Source organism: Moschus berezovskii, chromosome 1 (genome assembly GCF_049115385.1).
Source record: "Moschus berezovskii isolate FMDL1 chromosome 1, NW_MosBer_1.0, whole genome shotgun sequence".
NCBI lineage: Eukaryota > Metazoa > Chordata > Mammalia > Artiodactyla > Moschidae > Moschus > Moschus berezovskii.
The window spans coordinates 79238907-79263417 of record NC_142460.1 but is presented as its reverse complement, the minus strand read 5'-3'; the positions used below and the strand labels follow the sequence as shown (position 1 = coordinate 79263417).

At 41.0% G+C, this 24511-nt stretch overlaps 1 protein-coding gene and 1 non-coding gene across 8 annotated transcripts in view; one reads left to right on the top strand and one right to left on the bottom strand.

Annotated features, from left to right (window-relative positions):
• CFAP44 (cilia and flagella associated protein 44) overlaps positions 1-24511 on the top strand; it is a 148057-nt gene that overhangs the window by 44662 nt on the left and 78884 nt on the right. For all 7 annotated transcript variants that reach the window (XM_088837006.1, XM_088837002.1, XM_055424566.2 and 4 more), the window contains 3 exons: positions 1200-1409; positions 2017-2127; positions 22682-22843. In XM_088837006.1, the coding sequence (XP_088693132.1) occupies positions 1200-1409; positions 2017-2127; positions 22682-22843 (483 nt within the window). The remainder of the gene's footprint in view (positions 1-1199; positions 1410-2016; positions 2128-22681; positions 22844-24511) is intronic.
• TRNAY-AUA (transfer RNA tyrosine (anticodon AUA)) lies at positions 19478-19549 on the bottom strand. Its single transcript has one exon. It is a non-coding gene; the product is annotated as a tRNA-Tyr (tRNA).

The window sequence follows — 24511 nt, the reverse complement described above, 5'->3', positions numbered from 1 at the left end:
TCTAGTCAAGCTAACTTTTTCCTGTTACATTATTTCCTTCCACGTGACCTTTGCACAAGCTATATCCTCTCCCAGAGGTATTTTTATGTTTAATTAACTCCTGGGCATCCCTCTGTTCTCAGCTTCACCGTATCTTCCTTAAGGAAGCTCTGAGTCTAGGTCAACTTTCTTTGCTATACATTCTCAGAGAATGTTTCTTTCCTTTAACACTTCTTTAAGTTTATAATTCCACATTCCTTTGTGTGGTTGATTAATGAAGCTCCAATACTTTGGCCACCTAATGTGAAGAGCTGACTCATTGGAAAAGACCCTGATGCTGGGGAAGATTGAAGGCAGGAGGAGAACGGGATGCCAGAGGATGAAATGGTTAGATAGCATCACCAACTCAATGGACATGAATTTGAGCAATCTTCAGGGGATAGTGGAGGACAGAGGAGCCTGGTGTGCTACAGTCCATGGGGTCACAAAGAGTAGGACATGACTTAGTGACTGAACAGCAATATGTCCTCCCACTCAACCATTAATTTGTGAAAATGGGTTGAGACTGTTTATGCTTACTCTTGGGTTGCTGCTGACGGGTCTCTGGCACATAGTAGATAGACTGTCCTTGTTTACCTGTCTCATGGTTGGCAGTGATAATGGACTGTCTTAGAAGAGATGGAGTTTACCATAAAGTAGTATAAGGAATTATTGATGGGCCCTTGTTTTAGTTCATTATTTAGTTAAATTACTGAAGTCTAAATAAAATACAGAAAATTGTCCAGGCAAGAATTCTGAAGTGGGTTGACTTTTTCTTCTCCAGGGGATCTTCCTGACCCAGGGATCGAACCCTGGTCTCCTGCATTGCAGACAGATTCTTTACCAACTGAGCTACTAGAGAAGCCGAATTATTTAGTTAAATTACTTAAGTCTAAATAAAGTATAGAAATATCTGTAATTTGCTCAGCCATGTCTGACTCTTTGTGATCCCATGGACTATAGCCCACCAGGTTCCTCTGTTCATGGCAGTTTCCAGGCAAGAATACTGGAGTGGTTGCCATTTCCTTCTCCAGGGGATCTTCCTGACCCAGGGATTGAACCAGAGTCTCCTTCATTGCAGGCAGATTCTTTACCATCTGAGCGACCAGGGAAGCCCATAATGCAGTGCAGCTCTCTTAATTAACTAACTTTAGAAACCTTGCATTTCTTTTTTGTCCAAGATAAACTATGGTGGAGCACAGATTACTGCAGGCTTTGAAGATGGCGTTGTTCGAATTCTTGAACTTTATGATCCAAAAGGGCTCACGGTTTTTGTGGGACGGAAGAAAGTTTCAGATGCAGATATTCGTTTGAAACAGGTTTTCAAACCTCATACTGCTGCTGTCACTGCTTTAGCTTATGATCGTGATGGAGAAGTTCTAGCCACAGGGGTAAGCAGTAGATTTCCTTTTGTTTCCTATTGGATTTTTGTGGTTAACCTTGCCTTATCAGTCTTCCTACTTAATAATGCCTTCTTTCCTTATATTTATTTCCAAGAATACATATCTATTTCTTGTTTCCTTTGTATTCACATTCTTTCAGTATAGTCTGTGCCTGACTATAAAATATTAAAAATATTCTTACAAATTGAGTTGTAATGCTTATTTTAAATGAATAGAAATTCTCAACTGGGAATAATGCAGTATGTTTTATGTATGGTCAGTGTTTTAAATGAAGAGAATAACCATGTAAATTCATTATGCATAAATAGGTGAGCATATGCATTGTGGAATTTTTTGTGAATTAATTTATACACAGGTATGGTGATCATTTTTTTTTTTTAGAAACACAAGAAAACATGTGACAGGTTTGTCAAACATTCTTACAGGGAAAATGAAGCAAGTATTTGAAATAAAAATGTTCCCAGAATAATCTGGGATATATGATCATTGTAGGTATAAGTATACAGTGGGTGTAATATAGCTGTTAGATATTTCTTTTTACTCTCTAGAATAGATTTCATAATAATACATATTTGGATATCTCTCTTTTTCTTAGAGTAAAGATAAAACTGTCTTCTTTTTCGAAGTGGAAAGGGACTATAAGCCTATTGGTTATATTACTACTCCTGGACCTGTTTGCCAGTTAACATGGTCTTCAAGCTCTCATGTAAGTAGTTATATGTCTTCATGTTTAAGTCTCAATTACTACATAGTGAAGTTATCTGTTAGAAAATAGTGGGTGGAATTACTAGCTCTGCTCTTGGGTCCTGCAGCGAGGGGCCAAGGAAGCTGTTCAGCTTGACTAGTGAAATATCACTCAGGAGCTCCAAGCCGCCACCCTCCATACTCCCACTACCTCCTCTGTATTCCATAATCTAGTCAGTCTATTATATCAGACTTTGATTCAACAACAGAGACTTTATCATGAAGCACAACACGTCAGAATGTGTTGACTTGGGTCTGGCAGCCCTTCTGACATTAAGTTCATTTCTAAGGTCTGAATATATTTGTCCTCATCTTTATCTCTTTCCTGCTCCTCTGTCTGAATTTTACCTCCATTTTCTTTTCTAACTTCCATTGCCTGTTTCCTAATGACAATGGTGATTCAGCATTGATTACTAATCTTATTAAATGCCTCCAATTTCCCTAATTTTGAGCATAGGATAATTCAATCACCTGAATGTTGATTGTCTAAGCCAGGTACTATACTGGGGTCCTCAGTTCAGTTCAGTTCAGTCGCTCAGTCGTGTCTGACTCTTTGCGACCCCATGAATCATAGCATGCCAGGCCTCCCTGTCCATCACCAACTCCCGGAGTTCACTCAAACTCATGTCCATCGAGTCGGTGATGCCATCCAGCCATCTCATTCTCTGTTGTCCCCTTCTCCTCCTACCCCCAATCCCACCCAGCATCAGGGTCTTTTCCAGTGAGTTAACTCGTCGCATGAGGTGGCCAAAGTATTGGAGTTTCAGCTTTAGCATCAGTTCTTCCAATAATAATACCGATGAACTACATAGAAGTACTATCAGAATTTTGGGGATAGCATCTGTAATCTATTTTAAGAAGTTATATTGTTCTGTGATAGAATTATTTAAGGTTTCACAAGGGAATGGGTGACTAAAATATCAGTATCAATGGTATAGATAGTATGTACTATGAATATGGGGCTTTTCTGGTGTCTCAACAGTAAAGAATCTGCCTTCAATGCAGGAGCCCCAGGTTCAGTTCCTGAGCCAGAAAGATCCCCTGGAGAAGGGTATGGCAACCCACTCCAGTATTCTTGCTTGGAGAATCCCATGGATGGAGGAGCCTGGCAGGCTACAGACCATGGGGTTGCAGAGTCGGACACAACTGGAGCGACTTAAGAGGCACGTACGCACTATGAATATAGAGCAGGGGAACATCAAGAAAGGGAGAAGTTAGAATGTTATATTATTCTACCTTAATCTTAAGGAATTGGCAGAATGTGAGTCGGAGAGGAGGTGAGCGCAAGTGGTGTAGGTGAAGGGATGACAGTCGCAGAAGATGCTCTGTGTTAAAGTGTGAGCAGTTATATCACAATGTATCTGTGCATCCTTCAGTCACTTCTCTCGATATCAAAGTTACAAAAAAAAAAAAGCAGCCCAACATTTTTCAGGAGTTAGGACTGATGAGTGGGAAAGGGGTTGGTTTGACTCTATAAAGGGACAGCTTGAAGGAGATCTTTTTGGTGGATGATTACTTGAATCTGCACATGTGATGAAATGACATGGAACTATACGCACATTCTATATTAATGTTGATTTCCTGTTTTTGATATTGGTGCATAAGAGGTAACCAGTGGGAGAAACTGGGTGAAGGGTACATGATACCTCTTTGTGCATTCTTAGTAACTTCCTATGAATTAATATTTCAAAATAAGAAAATTTTAAAGAAGTAAGCAGAAAAGACCCCTGTCTCTCTCCACCAGGATGAGATGGTTGGATGGCATCACCGACTCAATGGACATGAGTTTGAGTGAACTCCGGGAGTTGGTGATGGACAGGGAGGCCTGGCGTGCTGTGGTTCATGGGGTCACAACGAGTCGGACACGCCTGAGCGACTGAACTGAACTGAACTGAACTCCCTCCACCAAAACAGATAAAAAGACGTTTGAGGCAGTGGTACCAGTTAGCACTTGTATTTCTAACATTGTTTGGGAGTTACTGGGATTGGGGGCAGGAGGAGAAGGGGACGACAGAGAATGAGATGGCTGGATGGCATCACCAACTCAATGGAGGTAGGTTTGAGTGAACTCTGGGAGTTGGTGATGGACAGGGAGGCCTGGCGTGCTGTGATTCATGGGGTTGGGAAGAGTCGGACACAACTGAGCAACTGAACTGAACTGATGTGTTCTCCACAGTCTGGATCCCTCAAGAGATGTTCATGGAGTTACATAGAGAAGAGGGAGGAGGGAGATAGAGGTGGCCAGGAGGATAAAAGGGGGAATCAAAAGGAGAGACACAAATCCAGCCAGTCATCAGTTCCCTAAGTGTTCTCCACAGCCTAATGCACAAAGAGATTCACAGAGTTGGGCAGAGAAGAGAAGGGGGAGGGAGGGGATAGAGGCGACCTGGTGGAGAAAAAGGAGAGTCAAAAGGAGGAGAGAGCAATCAAGCCAGTAATCACATTCCCAAGTGAAAATGGGTACTGAAGATTGGGTTCTTAAAGATACAAAGTTGATAACAAATACCAAAAACCAAAGATTAAAAATCTAGAGTAGAGGTTCCGTTCCGTTCCGTTCTGTTGCTCAGTCGTGTCCGACTCTTTGCGACCCCGTGCACTGTAGCCTACCAGGCTTCTCCATCCATGGGATTCTCCAGGCAAGAATACTGGAGTGGGTTACCATTTCCTTCTCCAAGAGTAGAGGTTAGATTCTCAAAAATACAATATATTAAAAAAATCATAAAAATTATAACATATATATATGAAGTTTGCTTTAAAAATGGGGTCTTTTTTAATTTGCAAGGTAATAGTAGGTTATAAAAATGAAAACTAAAGGAGTAATAGGGGACTTAAAAATGAAAAAAAAAATTTTTTAAGTTTAAAAAATGGTAATTGTAAAAATATGTCTAGGATTTTCTCTGGAGCTGTTGCGGACAGTGTGGGGTCAGTTCATTTTCAGATAGTTCCTTGGTCCAGCTTGTAGTTCTCAAGGTCTATAGGCCCCTTCCTATGTAGTCGGTGCTAACTACAGGGTTTTAATCTACTGCACCTGTCACTTCCAAAGTGGTTCCCTCTGCTTATTTTAGCTTCGTCTGTTTGCTGGTCTCTTCAGTGTCTAATTTCCACCCTGACACAAGGTGGGTGATGGTGGTCACTTTTTTTAGGCTCACTTGTTCAGTCGTGTTGTGGGGAGGGAGGAACACTGCAAACAAATATCACTGGCATGTGTTCACAGTGATTTAGCCACACTGGTTTTGCCCTTGTTCACGGCGTGTGTGCTTTCCCAGTCTACACTGCTCAGGCTCTCGATTGCTCTGCTGGGAACTGTCTGATGCTGGCCCTGGGTTTCATGCACTCCCCAGGTCTAAGTCGGTCAGGTTCAGGTTCTCAGGTACTCCACAAAGGTGCGGACTTGGTTGAACCTGCGTTTTGTGCCAGTCCCAGGTCCGAGCAGCTCAGGTGACCAGGTGCTTAGTGAGCAGATGCCCCCAGTTGAAGGCTGTGACTTATCTCCTCCCCTGTCCCAGCCACTCAGTTTTCTGGATGTACAACGGGTGCGCCTTCTCACGTGTGCTGTGTGTCTTCTAGAGAGCTGATCTCTGGCTGCGACCCTCCCAGTGGATGTCGACTGTCCAGAATCCCAAGAAGTCTTGGTTAGCAATGAAGCCTGCTTGCAGTTTGGTATAGGGTGCCTCTCTGGGGCCGTGATTGCCCACTTCCAGCTCTGGCTGCCCTCGTCTGCCTGTCTCTGGCAGGGGATGGGCTGCTCCTCAGCTGGCTAGCTCCGCTCAGTCCTTTGTTCTGTGAGCGGTGTCTTAGGTTAGGGCTTTTCATGGGATAGCTATCCCACGGTCTGGGTTGCTATCTCAAGCTAGTTCCCTCAGATTGCCCTCGGGGCATTCAGGCCTGGTCCTTACCCTAAGCAATGCAGCCCGCGACTCCCTATACAGCCCGCCTTGCTACTGGGGGATGTGAGTGTCTGGGCTGCTGCTCTACTGGGAATTGCTGTTAGGCACGTAATCTGAGGGTTTTATTTATTTATTTTTCCTCCTGGTTATGTTGCCCTCTGAGATTCCAAGGCCTGCCACAGACCTGCCAGAGAGAGTGTTTCCTGGTGTTTGGAAACTTTTCTCTTTTTTAAGACTCCCTTCCTGGGATGGATCTCCATCCCTACCTCTTTTGTTTCTCTTTTTTCTTTTATATTTTGTCCTACATCTCCTTTTGAAGACAATGGGCTGCCTTTCTGGGTGCGTGATATCCTCTGCCAACATTCAGAAGTTGTTTTGTGGAATTTGCGCAGTGTTCAAATGTTCTTTTGATGAATTTGTGGGGGAGAAAGTGGTCTCCCCATCCTATTCCTCTGCCATCTTAGGACCGCCTAAGCTAGGAGGATTTTTAGTAATGAATTTCTTCAATAGATACAGAACTATAAACTGCTAAAATAAGATAACTACCACCCCACAATTTTATACCAAGTGTTCAGTTCAGTTGCTCAGTTGTGTCCGACTCTTTGTGACCCCATGAATCACAGCATGCCCGGCCTCCCTGTCCATCACCAACTCCCAGAGTTTGCTCAAACTCATGTCCATCGAGTCGGTGATGCCATCCAGCCATCTCATCCTCTGTCATCCCCTTCTCCTCCTGCCCCCAATCCGTCCCAGCATCAGGGTCTTTTCCAATGAGTCAACTTTTCACATGAGGTAGCCAAAGTATTGGAGCTTCAGCTTCAGCATCAGTCCCTCTAGAGAACACCCAGGACTGATCTCGTTTAGAATGGACTGGCTGGATCTCTTTGCAGTCCAAGGGACTCTCAAGAGTCTTCTCCATCACCACAGTTCAAAAGCATCAATTCTTTGGCACTCAGCTTTCTTCACAGTCCAACTCTCACATTCATACATGACCACTGGAAAAACCATAGCCTTTTAAAAGACGCTTACTCCTTGGAAGGAAAGTTATGACCAATCTTGATAGTATATTAAAAAGCAGAGACATTACTTTGCCAACAAAGGTCCGTCTAGTCAAGGCTATGGTTTTTCCCGTGGTCATGTATGGATGTGAGAGTTGGACTGTGAAGAAAGCTGATCGCCGAAGAATTGATGCTTTTGAACTGTGGTGGTGGAGAAGACTCTTGAGAGTCCCTTGGACTGCAAGGAGATCCAGCCAGTCCATTCTAAAGGAGATCTATCCTGGGTGTTCATTGGAAGGACTGATGCTAAAGCTGAAACTGCAATACTTTGGCCACCTCATGCGAAGAGTTGACTCACTGGAAAAGACTCTGATGCTGGGAAAGGTTGGGGGCGGGAGGAGAAGGGGATGACAGAGAATGAGATGTCAGGATGGCATCACCGACTCTGTGGACATGAGTTTGAGTGAACTTCACGAGTTGGTGATGGACAGGGAGGCCTGGCGTGCTGTGATTCATGGGGTCGCGGAGAGTCAGACACGACTGAGCGACTGAAATGAACTGAACTGAACTGAACTGACTAGATGGACCTTTGTTGGCAAAGTAATGTCTCTGCTTTTCAATATGCTATCTAGGTTGGTCATAACTTTCCTTCCAAGGAGGAAGCGTCTTTTAATTTCATGGCTGCAATCACCATCTGCAGTGATTTTGGAGCCCAAAAAATTAGTCAGACACTGTTTCCACTGTTTCATCTATTTCCCATGAAGTGATGGAACCAGATGCCATGATCTTAGTTTTCTGAATGTTGAGCTTTAAGCCAACTTTTCCACTCATTCAAAAATGAAACTAAGTAAACAATAATGTGACTTTTTGGATGAAATGAGCAACTCCTGTTCCCATGCAGCTTTCAGTTCGGTTCAGTTCAGTCGCTCAGTCATGTCCGACTCTTTGCGACCCCATGAATTGCAGCACGCCAGGCCTCCCTATCCATCACCAACTCCCAGAGTTCACTCAAACTCATGTCCACAGAGTCAGTGATGCCATCCAGCATCTCACTTTCTGTCGTCTCCTTCTCCTCCCGCCCCCAATCTTTCCCAACATCAGAGTCTTTTCCAGTGAGTCAACTCGTCACATGAGGTGGCCAAAGTATTGGAGTTTCAGCTTTAGCATCAGTCCCTCGAATGAACACCCATGATTGATCTCCTTTAGAATGAACTGGTTGGATCTTCTTGCAGTCCAAGGGACTTTCAAGAGTCTTCTCCAACACCTTTAGGGTTATGTAAATGTTTTAAAGGCAAATGCCCAGCAGAATATCAGACTCACATTTCTGCATTTCCTTTTTCTCTGGTATCCTGTGCCCTCAAGTTCTAACTTTCTTGTTTGTGCTTTGAATTTCAACTTGTGTCTTTTTATGTCTGTTGTTTTTTTCAATTGTGCCTGACTCTTTGTGACCCCATGGACTGCCACATACCTGGCCTCCCTGTTTCCTTTACCATCTCCCGGATCTTGCTCTAGCTCATGTCCATTGAGTCAGTGATGCCATCCAACCATCTCATCCTCTGCCATCCTCTTTTCCTCTTGTATTCAATCTTTTCCAACATCAGGATCTTTTCCAGTGAGTCAGCTCTTCACATCAGGTGGCCAAAGTATTGGAGCTTCAGCTTCAGTCCTTCAAATGAATATTCAGGGTTGATTTCCTTTAGGATTTACTGATTTGATACATGGGAAATAGATGGAAAAACAGTGGAAACAGTGTCAGACTTTGTTTTTTTGGGCTCCAAAATCACTGCAGATGCTGATTGCAGCCAGGAAATTAAAAGACGCTTGCTCCTTGGAAGGAAAGTTATGACCAACCTTGATAGTATATTAAAAAGCAGAGACATTACTTTGCCAACCAAGGTCCGTCTAGTCAAGGCAATGGTTTTTCCCGTGGTCATGTATGGATGTGAGAGTTGGACTGTGAAGAAGGCTGATCGCCGAAGAGTCGATGCTTTTGAACTGTGGTGTTGGAGAAGACTCTTGAGAGTCCCTTATACTGCAAGGAGATCCAACCAGTCCATTCTAAAGGAGATCAATCCTGGATGATGTTCATTGGAGGGACTGATGCTAAAGCTGAAACTGCAATACTTTGGCCACCTCATGCGACGAGTTGACTCACTGGAAAAGACTCTGATGCTAGGAAAGGTTGGGGGTGGGAGGAGAAGGGGACGACGGAGAATGAGATGGCTGGATGGCATCACCGACTCTGTGGACATGAGTTTGAGTGTACTCCGGGAGTTGGTGATGGACAGGGAGGCCTGGCGTGCTGTGATTCATGGGGTCGCGGAGAGTCGGACACGACTGAGCGACTGAACTGAACTGAACTGAACTGAACAGTCCAAGGAACTCTCAAGAGTCTTCTCCAGCACCACAGTTTGAAAGCATCTGTTCTTTATGTCTGAGAGAATGCCTAAAGCTCTAGAACACTGCATTCTGGCTTCTAGGTCCCATTCTATAAGTTGGCCAATGACCTGAGAAGAAAAAGTGCAAGGAATGTTCACCTCACCTCAACCTGCTTCCTTTTTCCTGCAATCTTGGCTTCAGAGCTATGTTATACTGCTTTCTCTGTGATGTCTTTAGCTGGTTTAGCAAACTTTTCATGTTATTGAATTGTTAGTTAATATATAGCTAATTTAGGGGTTTTCATCTGTTTATATATAAGGTTTGGCTAATATTTTCTTTCTTCATAGTTCCTCAGTTTTGTTATTAAAATTTTTTAATCTCCTAAGATGAATTGTAAAACATCTTTTTCTATTCTCTTGAAGAGTTTAAATTAGAATTTAAAATTTTTGGCAGACTTGGTAATGTAGTCATCAGAGCATAGCGTCTGAGGTGATTTTTTAAAACTTAATTCAATGACTTTAATAATTGTGTGTGTGTGTTCATTCATGTCTGACTCTTTGTGACCCCATAGACTGAACCCGCCAGGCTCCTCTGTTCATGTATTTCCCAGGCAAGAATACTGGAATGGGTTGACATTTTCTACTCCAGGGGATCTTCTCAGCCCAGGGATTGAAACTGTATGTCTTATGTCTCCTGTATTGGCAGTCTAATTCTTTACCTCTGCGCCACCTGGGAAATCATAGTTCTTTAAAAATTGTTAAAGTCTGCTGCTAAGTCATTTCATTTGTGTCTGACTCTGTGCGACCCCATAGACAGCAGCCTACCAGGCTCCTCTGTCCCTGGGATCTCCAGGCAAGAACACTGGAGTGGGTTGCCATTTCCTTCTCCAGTGCATGAAAGTGAAAAGTGAAAATGAAGTCGCTCAGACATGTCCGACTCTTTGCAACCCCATGAACTGCAGCCTACTAGGCTCCTCCATCTATGGGATTTTCCAGGCAAGAGTACTGGAGTGGGTTGCCATTGCCTTCTCCATTTTAAAGTGTAATTGACATAAATTAGTTTTAAATAAATAACATGATTTGATACTCCGATGATTTGCCAACATACTGATTGCCACAATAAGTATAGTTAACATCTGTCACTGTACATGAGAACTTTTGAGATCTGTTCTCTGAGCAACATTCAAATAAGCAATATAGTATTATTGACTGTAGTCATCATGCTGTACATTACATTCCCATGCCTTAATTTATAATTGGAAATTTGTATTTTTTGAACCCCTTTGCTTTACCCATCCCCAAACTACTTTGGCAATCACCGCTCTGTTTTCTGCATCTATGATTTTTTTTTTCCCCTTAAGATTCCACATACAAGTGAGATCATAGCTTATTTCTTTTTTTTTTCTGATTTATTTAACTTAACACCTTCAAGGTCTATCCATATTGTTGCAGATTATAAGATTTGCTTCTTTTATGGCTGAATAATATTCCATTGTTTTATATAATCATAATGGAATATTTCCTTTTCTTTCTCCATTCATCCTTCAGTGTGCACTTAGATTGTTTCCATGTCTTAGCTATTGTAAAGAATGTTGCGATAAACATGAGGATGCACATATTTTTTCAAGTTAATGTTTTCATTATCTCAGATAAGTACCTGGACGTGAAGTTGCTGGATTATATGTAGTTCTGTTTAATTTTTTGAGGGATCTCCACATTGTTTTCAATAGTGGCTGTATTGATTTATGTTACTACCAACAGCACATAAGCGTTCCCTTTTCTTCACATCTTAGCCAGCATTTCTTGTCTTTTTGATAATACCTATTTTGGCAGAGGAGCCTGGTAGGCTACAGTCCATGGGATCACAAAGAATTGGATATGACTGAAGCGACTCATTCTGAGAGGTGTGAGGTGATATCTTGTGTTTTTAAGTTGTAATTTCCTGATGATTAGTGATGTTGAGCATCTTTTAATGTACTCTTTGTCTCTTCTTTGGAAAAATGTCTGTTCGGATCTTCTGCCCATTTTTTAATTGGATTATTTGTATTGCTGTTCAGAGTGCATGCCTGGGAATAAGGGGCAAGCCCTTCAATTACGAATGGGGTTAGTGGGCCTCCAGCCTCATTGCAGAATGATGGATCAGGTTTCATGGCGGAAATGGTTTGACAGGACACCTGTCCTTGCATGCTGGCTGGTGTGTTTGAGAAATTCACTAGGGGGATGCTTTTGCAGCTTTAATTCTCTTACGTTCCTTCAGACCCCTCTTTTATATCCTCTCCGTATGTATTCTTCCAGCTATTTTATAACTTGTCTGCCCTAATCAAATGCCACTAGGCCCACTCTTGTTCCTCAGCTCTCAGCAGGTTAAAAACCCTGGTCTTTGGGGGACATCTCTGAGTTTACAGACCTTATTAGTCCCAGAACTTTATGCTTTCTGAGAAAGTCCATAACACCTTAGGCTCCATACAGAACCCTGCCCAGTTCCCTGCTCTCAGTTTCTTAATAGAACATGTATCTTCTGATCAATCACTTTGTAGGAGCTCTGGATACACAGATGACAGGGATCAGTTCAGACCCAATCATGTAACATGCTCTGAACTGCTTCTTCACATTCACAGGGTACATCATAATTTATCATATGTATGTAGATTTATCTTGGGGTTCTCTATTCTGTTCCATTGATCTTTATGACTGTTTTTATGATACTATATTTTGATTACTATGGCTTTACAGAATAGTTTGAAATCAGGTAGTTATGATGCCTCCAGCTTTGACTTCTTTCTCAAGATTGCTTTGGCTATTTAGGATCTGTTATGGTTCCAATAAGATGTGTTCTTGATTTAATTTTGGTAAGCACATTTTTCCCCCTAGGGAAGTTGTTTCTTATATGTAATTTCCATAATATTCTTAATGTCACAAGATCTATAGAGATGTTTCCTTTTTATTTTTTTATATTGGTTATTTGCCCCCCCCCTTCTTGCTTAATCTTCCTAGAAGTTTGTCAGTATTTTCAAGGAACTTTTCACTATATTGATTTTATTTTGTTTCATTAAGTTATGTTCTTTTATTATGATCCTATACCTACTGTGGTCTTCCCTGGTAGCTCAGCTGATAAAGAATCTGCCTGCAATGTAGGAGACCCTGGTTTGATTCCTGGGTCGGGAGGATCCTCTGGAGAAGGGGATAGGCTACCCATTCCAGTATTCTTGGGCTTCCCTGGTGGCTTAGCTGGTGAAGAATCTGCCTGCAATCCTGGAGACATGGGTTTGATGCCCGTGTTTGGAAGATCCCCTGGAGAAGGGAACGGCTACCCACTCCAGTATTCTGGCCTGGAGAATTCCATGGACTATTCTATGGGGTTGCCAAGAGTCAGACATAGCTGAGCAACTTTCACTTTCATACCTACTGTATTAGGTTTTATTTTCTAATTTCATGAGATGGATACTTACATTAGTTATTAATCTTAATATGCATCTTTATGTGCACCCTCACTTTGCAAGGATGATATCTGAGCTGTGAAGTCCCGCTTCTCTTCTGTGTCCTCTGCTAGAGGCATGAGTCCTGACCTGATTGCTTCTCCTGCCTACCCAACTTCTTGTGGATCTGTTTTGTAGCCTTGGTTGTAGAAGATCTTTCTATTAGTTTCTAGTTTATTTTCATTGATAATTGACCCATATATGGGTGTTTATTTGATGTGTTTATGGCATGCGTTGAGCCCAGTGTTGTCCTACTCTGCATGTTGTTCTCTTCTAGAAATACTAATTTCTTAGGCAGTCAGTTCAGTCACTCAGTTGTGTCGAACTCTTTGAGACCCCATGGAATGCAGCACGCCAGGTTTCCCTGTCCATCACCAACTCCTGGGGCTTGCTCTTAATTTCTAAACACATGGAATTTTTACTTTTAAATTATTGATGAAGTGAATGAAGTGTTAGTCACTGAGTCGTGTCTGACCCTTTACAACCCTATGGACTGTAACCTACCAGGCTCCTTTGTCCATAGCATTCTCCAAGCAAGAATACTAGAGTAGGTAGCCACGCCCTTCTCCAGGGGATCTTTCTGACCCAGAGATCGAAACTGGGTCTCCTGCATTGTAGGCAGATTCTTTGCCATCTGAGTTTAATTGCATTTTACTTGAGCTCTATTATTTTAGTCTTGAAATTGAGGCAAATTTTATAAATATTCTTTATGTGATACTGTATGTAGCCTGTTCTCAAAGTTCTATGCAGTTTTTGCTTATGTCTATTAGCTCAGATTTTTAATTATATAGTTAAATTATCTATATCACTTTGATTTTTCTATTTGCTTGTTACTGAAAGACGTTAAAAAATCTTTATTTTTTTTCCCTCGTGGTTCTGTCGTTCTTTGCATTATTTATTTTGAAGTCATTGATATTAGTGAAAGTGAAAGTGTTAGTTGCTCAGTCCTGTCTGACTCTTTGCAACTCCATGGACTGTAGCCTGTCAGGCTCCTCTGTCCATGGAATTCTCCAGGCAAGAATACTGGACTGGGTTGTCATTCCTTTCTCCAGGGGATCTTCCCAACCCAGGGATTGAACCTGGGTCTTTGGCATTGCAGGCAGATTCTTCACCATCTGAGCCAACAGGGAAGCCTATTCAGTTCAGTTCAGTTCAGTTCAGTCACTCAGTTGTGTCCGACTCTTTGCGACCCCATGAATCACAGCACGCCAGGCCTCCCTGTCCATCACCAACTCCCGGAGTTCACTCAAACCCACCTCCATCGAGTCGGTGTTGCCATCCAGCCATCTCATCCTCTGTCGTCCCCTTCTCCTCCTGCCCCCAATCCCTCCCAGCATCAGAGTCTTTTCCAGTGAGTCAACTCTTTGCATGAGGTGGCCAAAGTATTGGAGTTTCAGCTTTAGCATCAGTCCTTTCAGTGAACACCCAGGACTGATCTCCTTTAGAATGGACTGGTTGGATCTCCTTGCAGTCCAAGGGACTCTCAAGAGTCTTCTCCAGCACCACAGTTCAAAAGCATCGATTCTTTGGCGATCAGCTTTTTCACAGTCCAACTCTCACATCCATACATGACCACGGGAAAAACCATTGCCTTGACTAGACGGACCTTGGTTGGCAAACTAATGTCTCTGCTTTTTAATATGCTATCTAGGTTGGTCATAACTTTCCTTCCAAGGAGCAAGCGTCTTTTAATTTCATGGCTGCAATCAGCATCTGCAGTGATTTTTGAGCCCAAAAAAATAAAGTCTGACACTGTTTCCACTGTTTCCCCATCTATTTCCCATGAAGTGATGGAACCAGATGCCATGATCTTAGTTTTCTGAATGTGGAGCTTCAAGCCAACCTTTTCACTCTCCTCTTTCACTTTCATCAAGAGGCTTTTTAGAAGTCTATTCAGTTCTGTTCAGTTCAGTCGCTCAGTCGTGTCCGACTCTTTGCGACCCCATGAATCACAGCATTAGGAACATACAAATTTAACTCATCAATTTTCTGATAAATTAAACCTTTTATTATGAAGTGAATTTTTCATCTCTATTATTTATGTATGTCATTTGTGAACAGCTGGATTTTAAAAATATCCAATCCGATCATCTTTGTCTTAGCTGAAGCACTTAATTAATTTATAAGTAATATAATAATTTGGATTAAATCTGACATCTTATTTTGTGCTTTTTAACCCATATTTTCTTTATTTTTCTTTCCTTATTTGTCGTATTTTGGATTGTTTTTCCTTAAATAATCATTCTATTTTTCCTTTTGCTTGTTTGGAAGTTATACAGTTGTTTCTATTCTTTTAATGGATACTTTACATTTTAACATATGTCTGTAACTTATGAAAGTTTAATGTTAATTTTTTACCCAAGACAATGCAAAAACCTTAGAAATCTTCCCTCTACCTTCCTTCTGGATTGATATTCTATTACTGTGTGTTTTAAAAATAATCTTTTAAGATACATACATATATATGTATAAATTTTTTACAATTGAAGTATAGTTGATTTACAACATGAGTTTCTGGTGTGCAGCACAGTGATTCAGTTTTATTTTTTCAGATTCTTTTCCATTATAATTTACTGCAATATAATATATTTTGTGGTGCCATAACAGTAGGACCTTGTTGTTTATCTATTTTGTACATAGTAGTTTGTATCTGGTAATCCTAAACTCCTGATTTATCTCCCCCTTCCCCCTTTGGTAACCATAAATTTGTTTTCTATGTCTGTGAGTCTTTTTCTGATTTGTAAATTAGTTCATTTGTATAATTTTTTTTAGATTCTGCATATAAGCAATATCATATGATGCTTGTCTGACTTACTTCACTTATTATGATGATCTCGAGATCCCTCTATGTTGCTACAAATGGCATTGTTTCATTCTTTTTAATGGCTGAGTAATATTCCATTGTATATATATGACATCTTCTTTATCCATCCCTCTGTTGATGGACATTTAGGTTGCTTCCATGTCTTGGCTATTGTAAATAGTGCAGCTATGAGTATTAGGGTGCATGTATCTTTTTGAATTGGAATTTTCTCCAGATATATGCACTGGTGTGGAATTACTAGATCATACAGTAACTCTAGTTTTTTGAGGAATACCTATATTATTCTCCATAGTGGCTGCACCAATCCACATCCCCAGCAATAGTGTAGGAAGATTTGGTTTTTAAGACTTGTATTTTTTTAAATCTCACAAGATATATTCAATTGACCATTACTAAGAATTACCCCCACATACTGACCACTTTCTTTGCTATTTATTCCTTCTTGCATTTGGGAATTTTCCTCTTATTTGCAGGTCTGCTATTTGCAAGCTCTCTAAGTTTTTCTGGAAGTTTTTCTTACAGTATTAAAGGATATTTTTGTTGGCATAGAATTCTAGATAGCAGTAATTTTCTTTCAGCTCACTCAATGTGCCATTCCCGTGCTTTCTAACTTCAATTACTTCTACCTGTTGGTGTGATTGTCACTCTTTTGAAAGTAATCTGTCCTTTTTTGGCAGTGTTTAGGATTTTCTGTTTTTAGTGTTCTGCAATTTTGTTTTGATGTATATAGGTGCTTGAATCCATGGGTTTGTAACTTGTATCAATTCTGGGGAAAAAAACTGAATCAATTTGTCTTGAAATAATTGCTTTTGTTTTTTTCCCTTTCAGATGTGATTAAGTATGTTAGAATTTCTTATTCTCTAAATGTCTTGCCCTATCTTCTGTATCTTCTAACTTAAAAAAAAACTAAGTTGTATTTTATAGATTTCTTCTCATCTGTTTTCACCTGACTAGTTATCTCTTCAGTTATCAGTATTAAAGTCACCCTTCACCATATGAATTTCAACTTTTGTATTTTTAGTTCCTGAAGTTTTATTTGATTATTTTTCATATCTGTTTTGTTAGTTTTAATGGTTAAAACTGTTTCCTGCAGATATTTTAAGATTTTCTCTTGTAACTTGAAACATGGTAGGCACAATTGTTTTGGGGGCTATGTCTGATCATTTCAACATCTGAAATCTTGATGGATTTTTAAAATTTTGTTGACTCTCACTCCTGGTGTTTTATTTCTTTTTTGTTTTGTTTTTATTTTTATTGGAGGCTAATTATTTTACAATATTATATTGGTTGGTTTTGCCATACATTTGTTCATTGACATGAATCCACCCTGGGTATACATGAGTTCCCCCTCCCGAACCCTCCTCCCACCTCCCTCCTCCCCTTATCCTCCCTCTGAGTCATCCCCACATACCAGCCCCGAGCATCCTGTAACATGCATCGACCTTGAACTGGCAAATCGTTTCGCATATGATAATATACATGTTTCAATGCCATTCTCCCAAACCATCCCACCCTCACTCTCTCCTACAGAGTCCCAAAGACTGTTCTATACATCTGTGTCTCTTTTGCTGTCTCGTATACAAGGTTATCATTTGCATCTTTCTAAATTCCATATATATGCGTTAGTATATTGTATTGGTGTTTTTCTTTCTGGCTTACTTCACTCTGTATAATAGGCTCCAGTTTCATCCACCTCATTAGAACTGATTCAAATGCATTCTTTTTAATGGCTGAGTAATACTCTATTGTGTGTATGTACCAAAGCTTTCTTATCCATTCGTCTACAGATGGACATCTAGGTTGCTTCCATGTCCTGGCTATTATAAACAGTGCTGCGATGAACATTGGAGTACATGTGTCTCTTTCAATTCTGGTTTCCTTGGTGTGTATGCCCAGGAGTGGGATTGCTGGGTCATATGGCAGTTCTATTTCCAGTTTTTTGAGGAATCTCCACACTGTTCTCCATAGTGGCTGTACTAGTTTGCATTCCCACCAACAGTGTAAGAGGGTTCCCTTTTCTCCACACCCTCTCCAGCATTTATTGCTTGTAGACTTTTGGATAGCAGCCATTCTGACTGGCATGAAATGATACCTCATTGTGGTTTTAATTCGCATTTCTCTAATTATGAGTGATGTTGAGCATCTTTTCATGTGTTTGTTAGCCATCTGTATGTCTTCTTTGGAGAAATGTCTGTTTAGTTCTTTAGCCCATTTTTTTATTGGGTCGTTTATTTTTCTGGAATTGAGCTGCAGGAGCTGCTTGTATATTTTGGAGATTAATCCTTTATCAGTTGCTTCATTTGCTATTATTTTCTCTCATTCTGAAGGCTGTCTTTTCTCCTTGCTTATAGTTTCCTTTTCTGTGCAGAAGCTTTTGATTTTAATTAGGTCTCATTTGTTTATTTTTGCTTTTATTTCCAATATTCTGGGAGGTGGATCTTGGAGGGGTGTTTTATTTCTAATACATTTGGTTATTTTATTTTCATGAGTATGGATTTACCGTATCTTCACTGAAAGAATAAAGGAATACCCTTTTCTTTTCTTGAAAAAAATTGTATTCTGAGGAGAAAAGTGTGAAAGGATACACATCAACTTCTCAGCATTCACTATACCTGTTCAGGGTAAGGGAGAAAAGTGTAGTAGTTAACTTTGATTTCATTTGTGGCAATACATGTTACTTTTCTGATTTGACTCATAAAACACAGCTCCTTTGAGGCTCTTATAGCTTGGCTACATCACCTTCTCTCTTTTTATACTGCTGTTATCTTCTGACCACCTGGTCATATCTGTCCCTTTTTAAAATTTTAAGACTGGTTATCTTTCTCTTCATCCAAAGTATAAACAATTATCCTGAATGATATTAACACCATGTGCCTAGTTGATCAGGTTGCATCAGCCTCTTGATCTTTTCATTTCCCATGACCTTTACAGTTTATCCACACACTCGCAGCCACCCACTGGGCACTATGTCCACCTGCTGATTAGTTTACTAGAGCTTCCATAACAAAATAACCACAGTCTGTGTGGATTAAAGAGCAGAAATCGATTTTCTCACGGTTGTTTAGGCTAGAAGTTTAAGATCAAGGTTCTGACAGTTTAGATTTCTTCTGAGGCCTCTTGCCTTGGCTTGCAGATGGCCACCCTCTCAGTGTGTCCTCACATGGTTGTCCCCCTCTATCCTAATTTCCCCTTCTTATAGGGACACTGGTCGTACTAGATTAGGGCCCACTCTATAGACCCTGTCTCCAAATACAGTCACATTCTGCATATGAATTTGTGGGGACACGATTTCAACCACAAAATCTTATAAGAACTCAGCTTTAAAAGTCAACTGTTCAGATAAGATGGCTGGATGGCGTCACTGGCACAATGGACGTGAGTTTGAGCAAGCTCTGGAAGATGGTGAAGAACAGGGAAACCTGGCATTCTGCAGTCCATGGGGGTGCAAAGAGTCAGACACAACTGAGCGACTGAACAATTCAGATAGCTCACATTCTGACCTCAGCCTCCCTTACGTCCAACCTGTTCACTTGGCTACTTCTGCTCCACTTGTTCTCTGAAGGCACCTCTTGTTCCTTCACCATTTGTTTTCTCTCACCTATTAGTCCATTCTTGTCTTAAAGTGAAGTCACTCAGTCATGTCCGACTCTTTGTGACCCCATGAACTGTAGCTCGCCAGGCTCCTCCATCCATGGGATTTTCCAGGCAAGAGTACTGGAGTGGGTTGCCATTTCCTTCTCCAGAGGATCTTCCCTACCCAGGGATTGAACCTGGGTCTCCCACATTATAGGCAGATGCTTTACCGTCTGAGCCACCAGGGAAGTCTTAAGACTCTTAAGTTCCTCCTATATCTGGCTTAAATGTCATGATTCTTTCTATCAATAAAGTTCAGTTGTTCATTGGAAGGACTGATGCTAAAGCTGAAACTCCAATACTTTGGCCACCTCATGCGATGAGTTGACTCACTGGAAAATACTCTGATGCTGGGAAGGATTGGGGGCAGGAGGAGAAGGGGACGACAGAGAATGAGATGGCTGGATGGCATCACCGACTCGATGGACATGAGTTTGAGTGAACTCCAGGAGTTGGTGATGGACAGGGAGGCCTGGTGTGCTGTGATTCATGGGTCGCAAAGAGTCGGACACGACTGAGCAACTGAACTGAACTGAACACTCCTCCAATGCCTTGAGCTCCTTTCTCTTTTTTTCATACATTTCTGGCAAAAACCCATCCCTGACTGTGCCCAGTTGATCTATATTTGCCTACAGTGATTACCAAGGACAGTTAGAAATAGTCGTGCAACAGGAAAGATTAGTTTCTTCATGATTTAGTTACTCAAATGGCCTCAACACAATTCATAGTAGGGCTTAGCGATTCTACGATGTTGTTCTTATCAACTCTCTTTCACCCACAATGGTCATTTAAAAACTCCTCCTCTCCTCAAAGCTTCAAGCCTCCGACTTTCTCACTCACTCTCGTTCTCAGCATCACTTATTTCACAGAACAAGTAGGAGACCTATGCCAGGAACTCCTTCACCTTCCCACTACCAAATGTAAAATCCTATTATTTCTGCAGGTACGTGTTCCTCTCCCCACCCCCCCTTTTTTTTCTTACAGTAGAGGTGCTATGTGCCTTCCTACTTGAGGCCAATTCTCCCTTGTGACCTTGGGAATCTACTCCCACTGTTTTCAACATTTCACACTGTTTTCTCTTTTCTGTCATATAAATTTAACCCCACCTGTTTAATGAATCACTTCCATTAATATTGAAGTGTATTCAAGCCCTCTTACTTATTCAAAAAAATTCCTTGTCTTCATGTTCTCGTCCAGTCACTGCCCCATCTTTCTCCTTCCATTTTTCTCCTGGGGGCTGGTTATTCCCATGAACTGCATTTCCTTACATCCTACTTCTTCCTTCACATGCTCTTTCAAGTTTGTTGTCTCATAATCCCACCAGGCTAACACTTCCAGAGATACCAGTGGTATCCATTTAACAATTTTAGTAGTTCCTATCTTTCTTGCCCTCTTAGCTTCAGTTGACCTTGTTGACCCTCATTTCCTCTTTGAAATACCATCTCCCTTTGACTTTTGGGGACATTATGCTCTCCTGGTTTCTTCTCCAACGTCTTGTCACTCCTTCTCAGCCTTCTTCATTTAGGCATTGAGTGTTGCTTCCCCGAGGCTCTGTCCCAATCTCTCTTCTCACTTCTGTTCTCTTGACCTTAGTGATACCACCAAGGCCACAACTTTCTTAAAAGCCCATATGTGCCACGGGATATTTGCACATGGTGTATTCTTTACATGGCATATTCCCTCAAGCCCTCCCCCAAGTCATTATGGAAATAATCTTCTACTCTTCCTTCACATCGAGACTTAGGTACCACCTTCTCAGGAAACCTTTTATAACCTCCTTGAGGTACCTCTGCTTTTTAATATACTATCAAGGTTGCTCATAACTTTCCTTCCAAGGAGTAAGCGTCATTTAATTTCATGGCTGCAATCATCATCTGCAGTGATTTTGGAGCCCCCCAAAATAAAGTCTGACACTGTTTCCACTGTTTTTCCATCTATTTCCCATGAAGTGATGGGACCAGATGCCATGATCTTTGTTTTCTGAATGTTGAGCTTCAAGCCAACCTTTTCACTCTCCTCTTTCACTTTCATCAAGAGGCTTTTGAGTTCCTCTTCACTTTCTGCCATAAGGGTGGTGTCATCTGCATATCTGAGGTTACTGATATTTCTCCCAGCAATCTTGATTCCATCTTGTGCTTCTTCCAGCCCAGCGTTCCTCATGATGTACTCTGCATATAAGTTAAATAAGCAAGGTGACAATATACAGCCTTGACGTACTCCTTTTCCTATTTGGAACCAGTCTGTTGTTCCATGACTCACTGGAAAAGACTCTGATGCTGGGAAAGTTGGGGGTGGGAGGAGAAGGGGACGACAGAGAATGAGATGGCTGGATGGCATCACCGACTCAATAAACATGAGTTTGAGTGAACTCCGGGAGTTGGTGATGGACAGGGAGGCCTGGTGTGCTGGGGTCGCGGAGAGTCGGACACGACTGAGTGACTGAAATGAACTGAACTGAACTGAGGTACCTCTGCAGCACTGGTTGCAGTTATAATTTACATTTATTTATATGATTTGTTAAATTACAAGCTTTCCCATTGGAGGTAAGCTCCATAGTGGCAGAGACAATTCCTAGTTTCTTATTATAATTTTACCTGTAGCACATTATAAAATTATGAGTACATAGTAGGTACGTAATAAAGAAGTATAGAATAAAATAACTGAATGAATAAACATATTGAATAATGCATTTATGGAGTATCAAGATGGGAATTTCCCACATGTGGTTAAATACATGATTTTGAAACTCAGGAGAGAGGTCTGGACTAGAGAGATGAATTTGGAGTCTAATTGCTTGTGAGTGGTAATGAAGCCATGATGACTACAAGATTTCTCAGGGAATGTTTATGGAGAGAAAGAAAAAGAGGGGAAAGAACAAGAATCTGGGGACATTCACATTAAATGAATTCAGGCAGAAGATGATTCATCAAAGGAGGCAGAGGTTGTATATGTTGTCCACATACTGCAGATTTTCCTTGGAAGTCCTAATTTTAATATTCTGCCCTTTCAGCTGACATATTTCACAACCTAATTTTTGGAAAAGAGGGCATCTACGAAGGAAACAAATATAAATCTAATTTTAACACTTGGTTTATTAATTAATAATGATATAATGGTATTAATGTGTATAGTGATTGATAAGATTGACTTAGTTCCTCACTGTGGTTATTGCTGGTAATAAGTATGTTTTTAAAATGGGTAGTATACATAGCAATTATAGTTTTTATAATTTTACAATTATAGTTTAAAATATTTTTGAACTATGCTTCTAAAAGCTTGCCTGAATGTAAATGATATGTTTAATCTTTTTTTTTTTTTAGCCTGAAAGCACTTTACTGATTATTTGTGAGGATGGCTATGTTCTTGAGGCTCCATTTCCAGCTGTGAAGGAGGAAGAGGAGGACCGTGATGTAGTTTCTTATGAAATCAAAGACATGTGTTTAAAATGTTTCCATTTCACAAGTGTCAAATCTAAGATTCTGGTATGAAATATCTTTGAAGCTTTGTCTTCTAATTATTTTCTTTCTTATGATATAAAACAGCCTGTGCTAGGAAGTATGTGCTAGGAAATATGAAGTAAGTGCTAGGAAGATATGAAGAAGAAGATACAAACTTTTACTTTAAGGAGTTTATCTGGTAGAAAGCAGCTAACTGTATTAGAAGGAGATAATGAAGAAAGCTGATCGCCGAAGAACTGATGCTTTTAAACTGTGATGCTGGAGAAGACTCTTGAGAGTCCCTTGGACTGCAAGGAGATCCAACCAGTCCATCCTAAAGGAGATCAGTCCTGGGTGTTCATTGGAGGGACTGATGCTGAAGCTGAAACTGCAATACTTTGGCCACCTCATGTGACGAATTGACTCACTGGAAAAGACTCTGATGCTGGGAGGGATTGGGGTGTGAGGAGAAGGGGACGAGAGAGTAAGATGGCTGGCTGGCATCACCAACTCGATGGACATGAGTTTGAGTGAACTCCGGGAGTTGGTGATGGACAGGGAGGCCTGGCGTGCTGTGATTCATGGGGTCTCAGAGTCGGACACGACTGAGCGACTGAACTGAACTGAACTGAATGAATAGATACTAAAATCACAGTGCAAAGAAAAGAATTTTAGGGGCATGCAGAGGAAAGAATATATGATTGTGATGGAGGGATGAGAGGAGGTCAAGGATGACTTCACTGAGCAGACATTTAGTATTTAAGAAAAGGGAAGGATTTTGAGAGGCTAAAAATGGGAAAGCAATAAAAGCTGGGACAACATCCTGAGGGAAGGCAGAATTACAAGAGTTTTGTTGTTTTCAAGAAATGAAGACTGGGCCATGAAACAGAGGGACACAGTTGGTGGAGGAGTTTGACAGGAGTCTGTGACCACCACAAAGGACCCCTTAAATTGTAGCCAAGATGTTTTAGGCCACTGGAATAAATTGTGACAGTTTTTTTTAATTTAATTTTTAATTGGAGGATAATTACAATATTGTGATGGTTTCTCCCATACATCAGCTATAGGTATACATATGTCCCCTCCCTCTTTGACATCCCTCCTACCTCTCTCCCCATTCCACCTCTCTAGGTTGTCAAAGAGCATGGACACTGTCTGTCTATTTTACATAGACATAAAGGACAGACCAAGGGATACCATGGGAACATTTCATGCAAAGATGGGCTCAATAAAGGACAGAAATGGTATGGACCTGACAGAAGCAGAAGATATTAAGAAGAGGTGGCAAGAATATACAGAAGAACTGTACATAAAAGATCTTCACGACCCAGTTAATCACAATGGTGAGATAACTCGCCTAGAGCCAGACATCCTGGAATGTGAAGTCAAGTGGGCCTTAGGAAGCATCACTACAAACAAAGCTAGTGGAGGTGATGGAATTCCAGTCGAGCTATTTCAAATCCTAAAAGATGATGCTGTCAAAGTGCTGCACTCAACATGTCACTAAATTTTGAAAACTCAGCAGTGGCCACAGGACTGGAAAAGGTCAGTTTTCATTCCAATCCCAAAGAAAGGCAATCCCAAACAATGCTCAAACTACTGCACAATTGCCCTCATCTCACACGCTAGTAAAGTCATGCTCAAAATTCTCCAAGCCAGGCTTCAGCAATACATGAACCGTGAACTTCCAGATGTTCAAGCAGGTTTTAGAAA